This window comes from Emydura macquarii, unplaced genomic scaffold, assembly GCF_026122565.2.
Source record: "Emydura macquarii macquarii isolate MOO-44397 ecotype Brisbane River unplaced genomic scaffold, CSIRO-AGI_Emac_v2 contig_71, whole genome shotgun sequence".
NCBI classification, from domain to species: Eukaryota; Metazoa; Chordata; order Testudines; family Chelidae; genus Emydura; species Emydura macquarii.
In genome coordinates, this window is record NW_027130208.1 from 6,387,887 (window position 1) to 6,401,120 (window position 13,234).

At 42.1% G+C, this 13,234-nt stretch overlaps 1 protein-coding gene across 1 annotated transcript in view; it reads right to left on the bottom strand.

Moving 5' to 3' along the window:
* LRIG1 (leucine rich repeats and immunoglobulin like domains 1) overlaps positions 1-13,234 on the bottom strand; it is a 120,522-nt gene that overhangs the window by 72,142 nt on the left and 35,146 nt on the right. The window contains exon 2 of the mRNA XM_067542082.1: positions 2,244-2,315. Coding sequence (XP_067398183.1) covers positions 2,244-2,315 — 72 coding nt within the window. The remainder of the gene's footprint in view (positions 1-2,243; positions 2,316-13,234) is intronic.

Sequence of the window (13,234 nt, forward strand, 5' to 3'; positions counted from 1 at the left end):
CAGATCTCACTTCTCTTCCTGATTCACTGAGAGACCAGTCACTTGGGCAAAGGCGTGAGAAAGGTTGTTTTCCCCGCCTCCCCCTCCCCACCAAAAGAAACAAATGTGTGTCTAGCTCAGCAAACGTAAAATGTCAGTCTCTCTCTCTCCCCCTCTGATTATACTATCTGCCCGTATAAAATATTTGCAGCCTAGTTGCCAGGATGATGTCAAGATGAGACTGACTGGATGGGCTAAAGAGGGACAACACAAAGAACTCAATGAGAGAAGGCAGACATGGCAGAGGAAAGCATGTCTTTTGGTCAAGGCATGGGATTGGATCCTGTCATCACATCTTGCCACAGCCTGGCATCATAAACCTGGGCAAATCACTTAAATCTCTGTGCCTCTGTTTCCCCACCTGACACCGAGGATGATACCCACTGCACAAAATTGTGGGGAAGCTCGATATTTGTGAAGTACTGTGAGAGCCTCAAGGGGAAGGTGATTCAGAAGTGTGAAATGTGAGTTATGTATTTATTTCAGAGCTATCCCTGGCTCACTTGGCTGGATGTTACACATCACTTAAAAATAAGCACAAAGCTGATGTTTATCAAGTAATCTGCTGACTTCAGAGAGAGAGAGAGAGAGAGAGAGAGAGACAGACAGAGAGAAATTACTGTGTAAAAGAACCACCACACTGTTGCACAGACTGGGTTAGTGTGAGTGTTTCTCTCTGTAGGATACTGGAATTTGCGCCGCGCTACCAGATTATACTCTGCTGCTTGGGTGTAATATAAGTGATAAGAATTTAGATGCCAAGTTTTCAATCTTCACAGCCCCAGCTAGCCCCTACGGTTGTGCATTTTCAGGTATTTTCACATATAAAACTACCACTGTTTTGTTAGGGTAATATTCAGTGACACGAGACCAGTGAGATCAGCTCCATGGTTCTATTCTCTACACCCTGAGCTTTGTAAGGCTTCCCGGAGGTTAAAGAATTGGGAAAACATATTATATAGAAACCATTTTGCTCAGCTGTATCACTTTCTCCTTCTCTCATTGTTGCTCTTTATTATAATATTTTCATCCTTGTTTCAGAGCCTGCCAGCTACTCTTGCTGCATATTCCTCACCTAACGTCATGAACTTCACTTACCGAATAACCAATTGCCTATGCGACCAAGAGGGCCACAGAGGATTAGGCAGGTGGAGAAGTAGCAGGTCCATCCGTAGGGTCCAGTTTTGCAGGCATCAGTCAGGCAAGACTCCCACTGATGTAAATTGTTTTGCCTATGTAAAGACTTCAGGACCAGGCCCTTAACAAGCCCAAGAGCCAATACTTAATGAGAGGGACGAAGGACAAGGAAAAATGCATAATTGTTTCTAAAAGGAAATGTTTTCTCAGCTTCCCAGGAGTCATCAGTAGCTTTTCCAACAGAAACCAAACCTCAAGTACGCCAGTAATTTAACATTCTAATGGAAGACTATTACCTCAGCCCACCACTGAAGATATTTAGTCACTTTCATTTTTTGCAACCCCAAGTTTGAGCTCAAGGAAGTGCTATTAACATCTGACAATGAGAGCAGCAGCGTGGGCATTAAGGACTGAATGTTTACAGAGATCCGAGTTAGGAAATCCTTCAATCCCAGGGTAGAAATTCCTTCTAATAATATCATCTGAGATGAGGTGATCTCTTTTACTAGTATCCTGTCCTTCACCAACCCCCCCGCCATGAAACAAACCCACAGTTTTAGGTTCTCACAGCAGACTGCAAACAAAATTTGTACTGGTTCCAAAAGCAACACAAACTCCAGAGGCGGGAAGAGACAGAGTTAAGTGCTTTCTTGTCCATTACACTACACCTTTGTTTCCTGGGAGATTTGGGTTACATTGGCATCAGATGTCACGGCTGAGTTCGTTCTGCCTTGCTGCAGGGATATTCTTTCAGCAAAGAGCCCTGTGTGTGCTCAGGTGCGTTAACTAAACGACTCCCACTGAGCCATGTGTGAAGTAGCGAGAGAGGCAAACAACAATGATTTCCAATAGCTGCATGCCAATTTAATTGAGATGTTGTGTTCTGCTAATTGACTGGTTTATAAAATAAAAAAGGCAGCAAACAGGTACAGTCTGAGAAACACACCAAGTCAGATCTGCTGATGCAAGTCAACTAAGGGGTGTCTTGGGAAACTGTATACAGTTTCCTATTGCTCCATGAGCCGTCCTGGCAGAAATGCAATTAAAGCCTTGGAAAAAATACTTACACTTCCCGTAGGTTCTGCAGCTCTGCAAAGGCAGAAGGATCGATCTCCGTCAACTTGTTGTAGCTCAGGTTTCTGTTAAAATAAGAGACAGTGGGATCAGCATACTACAGTCACTGTGCTCAGCAAAACCTGGTCATCTTAATTATTCTGGATTGCATTGTGAGATGATCTGCTGTTTTACAACAGCACTTAAGAAATTGGGTGGAGGGGGATGGGAAACTTTCTCCTCAGTAAATGAGCCAATTACTTTGGTTCAATTATCAGAACATATAAAAGGTATTCCCTAGGTTTTCTCCCATTCATATTAATATATGCAGTTAATTTGTCTTATAGGATACAATTAAGTTTATTGTTTCCTTACTAGTTATTCATAACCCAACCACTGATCGCAGATAAACAGGTCATTTCCCTACGCATTATATCAGTGAATCCTCTTCTGAATATATTCTCTATCTTTTCTAACAAGGCTACATAATCAATATATCTGAATGGTTCGTTTTTATCAGCCTGGAACTCATGGCATGGTGCTGCATTTACTTCATCCACAATTGTGCCAAATGACCTGGAATACGGTTGTGCAAATACTCACCCCCACCTTGGGCAGACTAGGATAATTAATGAACAACACTGTGTGAGAAAACAAATTTGCCACCCAAGTTCTAAAGAGCTAAGCTTTGCGACACCACCACTCCCCAGGCCCCATTCAGATTTTTCATCCCAAATCTGCATGACCAGCAAAGCACACATTACAGGTAAAACCTGCCCGAATTCAGGTAAGGACTTACTGGTAGAGTAAATATGGATTAAAACCCAATCAACTAATGATGTGCAAAACTGGGGCTAATTAATGTGATGTAGGTGGTGTTGGTAAATTGTTACAAGAGTCACACTCCAAAGGAGGTGGGCAAATAGGTAGGTTTGGAGCAAGAAAAGTTAGTATATGGAGATGCAAGATAAATAGGAGGACGGACTTCTTTCATTTTACATTGTTCCACACCCTGTTTTAGGCCATTATTACTGCTACAACCCAGGCCTTTTGCCTCCTCTGCATGGAGGTTACAGCCTCTCACTGATAAGTACTTTGCACAGTCATATGCCATCTCTGAATATGATCCAAAAGTTTCATGGTTTGGGGTTAGATAAACCCTCAAAAATTCAGCTGCTCAAAACACAAAGTTACACACTAGGAACTGTGTCATTTTTCCTCAGATGTGCAACTTTCCCACTACTTCAAAAGTCTTCTTTGGCTAGCATGACACATGCAATCTTCTTCAAATACCCATGCAGATATTTAATAGCTACCCTAGAATCTAGGTCCGAAGTATCATATAAGACTTAAACAAGCATCTATTTTACAAATATGCTGTCCTGTAAACTTCTACTGTCTTTTAAAACACTCAGGAGACCTTTAAATCAATACTAGCCTACAGCAGATATCCATTTCACTATGAACTCAATAACGTTTATCTAAATAAAAGTCAAACTACAGTTTAAACTAAGAATACATTAGAAAGCCAAGTCCATAGTCACAGCACAATTACAATTAAAGTGCAATTTGTCCAGAGATTATATTACGACTTAAAAAAAAAAAATCCCACAAAGCAAAATCAGGTTTGGTCTTGTCTGTGCCCTGAATATAGACCAAAAAGAAGAGTGTACAACAAATAACATCCTACAGGCCTGAAAGAGAAAAGGAAAGCAGTCTGTCTGAAGCACGTTCCACACCAGTGAATTTCAGGGGAAAATTCTTATTGGTGCTACCACTGATTTAGCTGAAACTGAAGATGGTCTAATGGAAAACTTGCTTGAGGAGGATTCCAATGTACACTAAGGCCCCTTTACCCTGTTCTGACAAAATAAAGGGCCCTCGGTATAAATGAAAATATATCTTTCTATGTTAGGTATATATGTCCCCCATTACTGTATTATCTGAGCACCTCACAATCTAATGTATTTATCCTTACAACCCCCCTGGGAGACAGGGACATGCTATTAGCCCCCATGGTACAGATGAGGAACTGAGGCACAGAAAAGCTAAGTGACTTGCCCAAGGTCACACAGGCAGTCTGTGGCAAAGCAAGGAGTTGAATCCTGGTTGCCCACCGGTGAGTGCCCTAACTACTGGACCATCCTTCCTCTCTAGCCATCATCAGGACCTTAGACTTCATCTCTTTGTGTAGATGAAGCTCTTTTATTGCAGAGCAGAGAGTGATACAGATACAAAAGGCCTATGGAATTATATCAATAATTCTTTAGAATCCAAGACTTGAAACAGACTCATGCTAACGCTCTTGTTTCTAAGGGTGCACCTTCACTGCTGAGCTGAGCCTGAGGAATCAGCACCCAGGTGTGCGTGCCTGGGTGTGAACCTCCATCCTGCCAAGCCACCATCGAGTTACCGTCTCCTCACTGGTGGTGCTAGGACGTCTTGTGGCATACGCCATGGTTCTTTACCCTGCAGTAAGCGGAGCTGCTCCCGGATTCCTTCCCAGGTAGCTGTGTGAGAACTTGTCTTCCCTTTGGGGCCTATGGTGAGCGGGGAGTGGGGGATTGCGGGCAGGCACTGGAAACCAAATAATAAAAATCAATGTTATAATACTTTCCACTTATAAAGTACCTCCTGTGCAAGGATCTCAAAGCTCTCCACAAACATTAGCAAACTAAGCCTCAAACCATCCCCTTGACACAAGGAAGTATCATCTCCACGTTACAGATGGGGAAAGCAGGCAGAGAATGTTATGGAGAAATGTCACATGAGGAAGGCGGAGGCTTTCTCGTTTAGCTGAAGCAACAGCTTCATTATGTGACACATTTTGATTTCCCAACAACAGTTCAAGGATAATTCTGAACTACACAATTGCAACATTTTAGTCTTTAGAAACTGAACACAAAATATGTTCTCCCCATGGGTGTACCCAGCCTTTAAAAACGCCGACACACTGCACACCTGGGAAGGGAAAGGAGCTTCTGTCTCAACCAATGCTTAAACACGATAACACGAAAGCAAAGATCTCAGCGGGTTAAAGCTTCTCATACTCATAGGTTAAGGTCACTAACAGTAATCTTTTATATTGTCGTTACAGTTCCAGAGGTCTGAAGATTCTCAGAGCCATCACACAAGTTTCTGGCTCTTCTTGCGTCATAATGGTGTTTCACCTATTCCAGCCAGAGCCGTGAAATTTACAGAATCTACTCGCTGCAGAATTATGCATCAATATCTAAATTTGCTGGGGGTTTTTTCCCCTTTGGTTGGTTTTCAAAGACTATGAAACACAATTTGAAAAACAGGATCCAAGTGTAAATCAATGCAGTGCTATCTTCTTGAGTCTCCAGACAGCCTGAAACAATAGCTCTGAGAGAACTGAACCTTCTCTGTTCATTTCTTTGGGCTGCTAACTCTGAAATCTAAAGGACAATTTAAATGCCGACTTTGTTAACTGTTTCACTGTTGGACCCCAGCAGAAACATCCAGTTAATGGGAACGTCCCGTTATTCCACCTTCCCATGACTCCCTAGGTACCGAAGGCTTTGTCTACTAGCACTTATGCCGGCAAAACATTTTTCATTCGGGGGTGTGAAAAAACACACCCCTGAGCAACATAAGTTTTGCTGGCATAAGTGCTTGTGTGGACAGCGCTATAGCTACCACCGTTCATTAGGTGGTTTTATTATTTCAGGGGGGAGAGCTCTCTCCTGCCAACATAACGCAGCTATACAAGCGCTCTTACAGCGGCACAGCTGTACCGCTACAGATGGGCCACTGTAAGTTTTAAGTGCAGATTAGCTCTAAAGACTCAACTCTCCCCTCCCACCTACCCAAACCTCCAGCTTCCCCCTGACTCCATCTATACAATGCAGTTATGCATTGTCGATGCAAAAATCTGCAGCACATTAAACACTGAAAATATGGGGACAGTGTGAAATAAATGAAATATATCAAAATAAATAGCGCAGGAGCTACCCTACCCATTGCACTACTCATTTTCATACTCAATGTTTCAGTAAGATTATCACTGTTTTAATGTATATTAAGATGCCAGAGACTTTCTGATCCGCAGCATCACTAGCCCAGGGGGTTTTGTTCCAGAATTCAGCAGCTTGATACAGCGTATACGACACTTCAGCCAGAGCATGCAAATGCTAAAGGGACGTAGGATGGTCCAGTAAGCAGGATATTAGAGTAGGAGTCAGGATACCTGGGTTCTGTTCTTGGCTCTGTCACTGTCCCACTGTGTGACCAAGCCGCTTCTCCTCTGTGCTTCTGTTCCCCCGGCCACCTCTTGCCTATTTAGATTGTAAATAAAATCTAGGGACTGTCTCAGTTTGTACAGCACCTCACACAATGAGGCTCCAAGCTTGGTATGGCTTCTAGGTGCTGCTGTGATGCAAATAAAGAAGGAGAAAGAAAGTGTTCCCCACAATCTAAGGATTGGTTTAAACTTTAAACATTATAAAAAAAATTTTTAAAAAGACACAAAAAACCATGGCCATTGTTTGTTAATTCACCATTAGCTTTGATCCTCTGCAAATCAACTTCACACTGAGAAGCAGGAGAATATGGATAGCACAGGGATGCCAGGATCAGAAACACTGGTAAGAAGCAGCAGAGAAATGCTTTTCCAATTAGTATAAATTATCAAATTTCTATTATACCACAACCAAGAGAGAGCGAACAGTTTAATTTCCTAAGGAATCACTTTGTCTGATGCATGCCTCAATTATTCAGTTATTAAATGGCTCTTGTGTGGGGCAAATATTTCTGCCCCATCAATGTTAAAATGTTAAAAAAATCTGCTCCCAGTGTGCTCCCTAAAGTACCAGCCAAGTTCCCCTTGAGCTCTGGCTCAAGCATCTGCAACATGGCAGCCTCCTGTGAATGTCATTCCCAGTGACACTCTTTCACGTAGCCCCAATAAGCCAGAACACTGTGTCCACAAACTGCAGACTATTGTCTGGAGAATGAGCTCAGCCACTCGGATTAGTCAGTGGGTTGTTACTAAAATTCAACCTGTTGATGACTTAGTCTCCTGTTGGAAGGGACACAAGATTCTTATCAATCTAATTGAGTTTTTGTTGTTTAAAGTTGGTTTGGCTTTGTACCTTGTGTAGTGCTCTGCAACTCTTTTAAGCTTTAGATTTCACTATTCCACTATTAAAAGAAAGAAATGAAGAATTTGTATCGGTTAATCTGCTGACGTGCTGGTATGTAAACTTTGTCCATATCTGTCATTCAGGTAGTCAAGAGTTGAGGCTACATTCAATTGATGCAGGAGGGGCCCTTCTATGTATATTTGTCCATTGTTGTCTTTGAACTATCTAATAGCGTTTGTCTTTATTTGGGGTTGTAAAATTGCACTGTGGGCCACTGAACTTTGTAAACATGTTTGAGTTAGGGTGGGGTATCCTGGCTAAATAATCAGGTGCACAAGTCTGATTCTCAACTTCCTCCCAGGTGTTAGGTGCCATAACAATGGTGCCGCATCCAAAGTCAATTTTACCAATGAAAGCTTCTTTCATGAAGGCAGACCAAACTCAGTGGAACTGCATGACTTTCTGCTCATCCAGAGTGCTACAGAAATTCTTTCCACAAATCCCAAAGGGCAATCAGGGAGATTATACAGCAGCATTAATTGTGCGCTTTGTTCACACTGCTTACGTGTTAAAAAACAAAAAAACAAAAAAACAACCCCCCCTCCCAAAAAAAACCCCTTCCTTTCAAAATAGAAATTATGGGCTTGTTTGCCAGACAAATTAATAAAACACACAAATGACTTCCAGCTTCGGCAATCCATAGCAGCAGCTGAGTTTTGCTCAGTGTGGTGAGAGTTTCAGATCCTTAAGTCAAAACCATTTATCTGTCAGTGCAGCAGATTGTGTCCAAACTGTATCGGCACCTTTCAGTGACAGGCAGGAGAGGAAGGGAGAATGTCAGGGAATTCTGTTACGGCCAGCTGCAGCTTTCATTAAACACTTTGTCAGCCGTTGTCATAACACAACTTTTCAGTGTTCACGCACAAAAGGAGCCTTGAACAATCGAGCCTTGCAACAGAAATTCCTCTTGTTAATCTGCTGAAAGATAGCTGCCTAGGCCGCAGCCGACTGAACAGGTACCAGCCCATTCCCAAATGTTTGTGGATGCTTTACCGTGGCGGAATGGAGCACGGCGCACACTTGGTTGGATATGAAAAGCAAAAAAAGCAGAATTCCTGGAGGAGGTGGGGTACTCAAGTAAAACATGTTCTTGTTTCTGAAGACGTGCAACTGTGGAACGGAGCCTGCTCGAATGTAACCCATATAAACCAGTTCACAAATTCCAGGAAAGGTTGTGGAATCCTCTTCACTGGAGAAATTCAAAGTTCAACTTACTGCCCATCGAGCAGGGATAATGAGGGGTAACAATACTTTTTCCAGCCCTCCAAAAAAGTCAACAGCTGATATGGCCTAAGGGCATCTTGGGAGAGAGGGGCCTTTACAAATGTGGCTTTAGACCACGTTTGTGCTTCAGAGAAGCCAAGCACCCAGTCCACTACTCCCCTGCCATAAATTAGAGCAGCCTAAAGTCTGTTGTCACCCATGCAGATACTGACAGCAGCACAGCATGGGAGAATCTGCAACTTAACCAGGTTTACCAGTCTGCCTCAAGAGACAATGGTCGTTCAGTGGAGCTGCATAAACCAACCTCCCCAAAATGAGGGTTAGAAAGAACTTTTTTTCCATCGGGTAGGTTATTTTTTTATTCTTAACTGTCTTCTGCTGCAGAGAACGAGGCAAGTAATGAAGTGCCCAGTACTGTCAGAGCCAGGATACCACTGGTCCAATCCATTCCAGAAATTCCTATGTTCCCTTTGATTCTGTTTTCTGCACTTATAAAATAATCATTCCATTGCAACCTCAAGCATCCTCATTTCCAGCAACAGAATAAGTCAAGCTCCTTCAAAAGCTGTAATTACCACAGTCTTCCGTACTGATAGCAGTTTTTCTTTACTGACTTTTCAATAGTAAGTAAGTTTTCCAGTCTACCCAACGGCTTTTGCCAAGCGGAGTCCCCGACACATGCATTAAAATAAAATATATCGTTGTAGATTAATTGTATCACTTTCAAGCACCTATATTCTACTGTGTTGGTGTAAATAAGCATCATTATATGAGCCATGCCATGTTGATGTATTTTGAACCACATCTAAGCATTTTGTAAGCACAGTCAGCGCTGACAAGTCACTGTTCTAAGAAATTTGGGCCTGTTCCATTATATTCTTTAAACTCTATTCAGGAAGGTAAAACACTAAAATACTAAGGGTTTGTCTTCGCTGCAGAGTTAACTCCACTGATCTGCACTCAAGTTATTTCCCTGACGTTAGCCTAGCTCAAGTGAGAGTGGCCACAACTCAAAACAACACTTGAGCGGCCATCCCTCCCATGGTTCTCAGCACTGCAGTAAATGGAGGCACTCCATGAATTATTTTGCAGTGCATTATGGGAGAATTATTAATAATTGTATTAAGATAGAGTCTGGGAGCCCTGGTCATGCCTCAAGACCCCACTGTGCAGGGCACTATAGAAAAAGACAGTCTCTGGCCCAAAGAGCTTCCAATCAAAGTTGGCCTGCCCTTTCTTGGGTACATGGGTGGAAGCGGGATTAGCCTGGCAGCTCTACATTCCTATTGGTCTGTGCTAAATGCTGGCACTAGCGCAATCCCTGCCACTCTCATTTCAGAAAAAGGAGGCTGATACAGCGCAGGAGACGCAGGGGGATGAGTATTTCGGCAGTGGCTTGTCGCTGTGACTAAGCACTGCAGTGTACTTTGCTAAGGAGAGCATGCAAGTTGCCTGTAGGGTTGGAGGCGTGACGACATCTGGGGAATTGTGGGAAGACACTGGAAGTCCAGCAGCATCTGAGTGGCTGCCCTGCATTGTGGATGTAGGTTAATGTTGTCATAGCAGCTGACAAGTTGTGCTTACTTGAGGGTTAGCCGACACCCCCTCTTATGCCGGCCAACTTGATTTAACACTTGAATGAAGGTTTTTGAGAGTCAGTTTATGGGTGACGCTTGAGCTATAACCTTGAAGTGAAGACACACCATAAGAAGCCATCTAGCTACCAAATCAGTGTGCTATGATTCATTCTAAGCAATGACTAACATTAATACTGTTTACATGGAAATTCTTGTAGCATAATCACCAAAGCAGCAAAATTTGAGGCAGTTATAGAATCATTAATGCAAATCTTCAAATACAATTTTTTTCTTATTTAAAAAAAAAAAAAACCAGCAGGAATCCAACGTATTGTACTACAATTTAATGTAAGACACAATGGATATTCATGGTTCAAGGAATTATGGAATATCTTCAGCATATTTAAACAACTTCAAGGGACAAGTCACGGCCTGTGTTTTTTCCCTGCCCTTCTGTATGTGTAATTGTTTTCACCCACAAGAGCAAGGACAACACATATTTGGCATTCAAAGACATTTCTACATGCAAAACTGGTAAACAATTACCAGAACAGCCTGATCAACTTGCACAATGCTTGAGGCAGGCTGCAAATTTTAAAAAACGTAAATGCTATCAATGCTCCCAGAGAGAAGGGGAAAGTAACATTTTCAATGATTTACAAGGACAGAAAACCCTTTTGTTAAACATTAAATAATATCAAACTACAGTTGTGGTTTTCAAATCTAAGAAAACCAAGTTCTTAAGATGCTGCTATATTTTTTTAAAAGGACAGCATCCGGTTATTTTAGGGCCTGTTAGAGTTTATAGACATTAATATAGAACCTAAGATCTCAGAATTCCTTCAGTTTTAATAGTCTTAGCAAACTGATACAGATTTGTTTTCATGGATATGACTTTTAGAAATGTCCCATTAAGCAATTCCCCAAGTATTTTAAGCAAATTTCTTTTTAAAAGAATTAGCATTGACTAATATACTTATAAATAAGCTTCAATTTATGGGCAAAATTGCAATCTATGTGCAAACCTTCAGCTTTGAAGCTTTGGTCATCCACCACCAACTCCACTGAGCTGATCATGTTCTTCGAATGCCAGGAAGTCTACTCCCAAAGCAGGTCATGTTCTCACAACTCAGCCATGTACAATGGTCAAGGGGCGGCCAAAAACACCCTCAAAGCCAACATGAAGAAGTGCAATATTGGCATAAACTCATGGGAAACCCAAGCCCTTGATTGATCAAAAAGGAAAATGACTTTGTGGCAAGGATGCCAGTATTTTGAGACCCAACAGGAAATGCAGAAATGGGAAAGGAGGAAAAAACGTGCCGCAGCCCAACTGAATAATCCAGACCCTCCCCTTCCATTGAGAAATGTCTGCCCCAACTGTGACAAGGTCTGTGGATCCCGGATAGTTCTGATTAGTCATCTGTGGATCAACCAAAGATAACCGGCTATCATTTGATTGGAAAACAATCATCCTTGACCTCTGAGAGATTGCCAATGACTACAGAATTAGGTTGGTTTACTTACATTTCATTTTACATCCTCGGTGAGGTAATTAAGCTGACCTAAGCCCCAGTGCAACCCTGCTTGGTGGACAGAAGAATTCTTCCGTCAACCTAACTGCTGCCTCTTGGGGAGTGGATTTACTACAGTGACGGAAAAACCCCTTCCATCGCTGTAGTGTCTCTGCTACAGCTGCAGCGATTGTAGAGACAGCCTGAATTTTAACTTTTCAATGAGAGAGGTGATTATATTCTACTTATTTCACAAAGACTTGATCCTGTTCCATTGAAATCAATGGGAGTTTTGTCATTCATTTAAAAAATGGGAACAGAATCAAGCAACCAAATGAGAAGATTGAGGCCTGGTCTATGCTAAAAAGTCAGGTCGACCCAGCTACATCGTTCAGGAGTGTGAAAATTCCACATCCCTGAGCGGCACAGTCAAGTCGGGCTAACCCCCAGCATAGACAGTGCTAGGCTGATAGCAGAATTCTTCCACCAACTTGGCTACCACCTCTTTGGGAGGTGGAGTACCTATGCTGATGGGAGAATCCCTCCCATGGACCTAGGCAGCGTCTACACTGAAGTGATGCAGCAGAGCCACTGTAGCGTTTCAAGTATAGACAAGCCCTGAGGTATAGAGAAGTTAAGTGATTTGACAGTCAGACAGTAAGTCAGCGGCAGAGCCAGGAACAGAAGTCTAGCTGCCTCGTTCCTCTTGTATAACCACTAGACTATACTGCCCTGCTGAAACCCAGGAATTTTATCTTCTGGGGCTATGAATGGCCCTTCTCTGTATTTTAGTCCACCAGGAATCTGGGCCTACAGCAGAAGTGAAGAGAAAGACTGTAGAGAGCAAAGGAGGTGTGACAATGTATTCAGCAAAGTTTTCTCCACTTCTGACAAAGTAATAGCAGCTTCGACATAGCCTGCAGTTACTGTAGCTATAAAATGTCCTATTATGAATGCACATTTCTCCATTCCACAAAAGACAGCATAGTCAAAGTCAGCTTTGCACAGCAAAGGGAAAACACTACCCTAGTTATATCAGGCAATTGCTTACTTACAGCAAATAAAGTGAAAAACTGCTGGTTCTATTAATCTAAACTGCCTAAGGGAAATGGAGAGTCTATCACTCTCTAAGAATACACTGAACCACCACTGGCAAGAACTGCACCAAAAATCTCCAAAAGCAAAGCTAATTTAAAAAGAGGAGAAGACTTAAATAAAATCATTTATATTTAGCTATACCCCAAGAAGCTGCTGGTTCTGCCACGTCTAAATACTGGGAGATAGGGAAAGAAAATAGGATGGCGAGGATTTTTTAATCCACAGATAAAGTTGAAACTCTATCTTTAATCTGCCCTCAATGGTTATAGGGAATGCTCTGTGTGTGTCGTTTTGTGACATTAAGTGGCATTTTAATTAGCAAAACAAGGTTTGTCCTAGAACCAAAACTTGCTTCTAGTATATAAGCAAACTTGTCATTGTGATCAGATGAGATTTTTTTTTTCCTTCTCACAGAGATTTCTGTAAG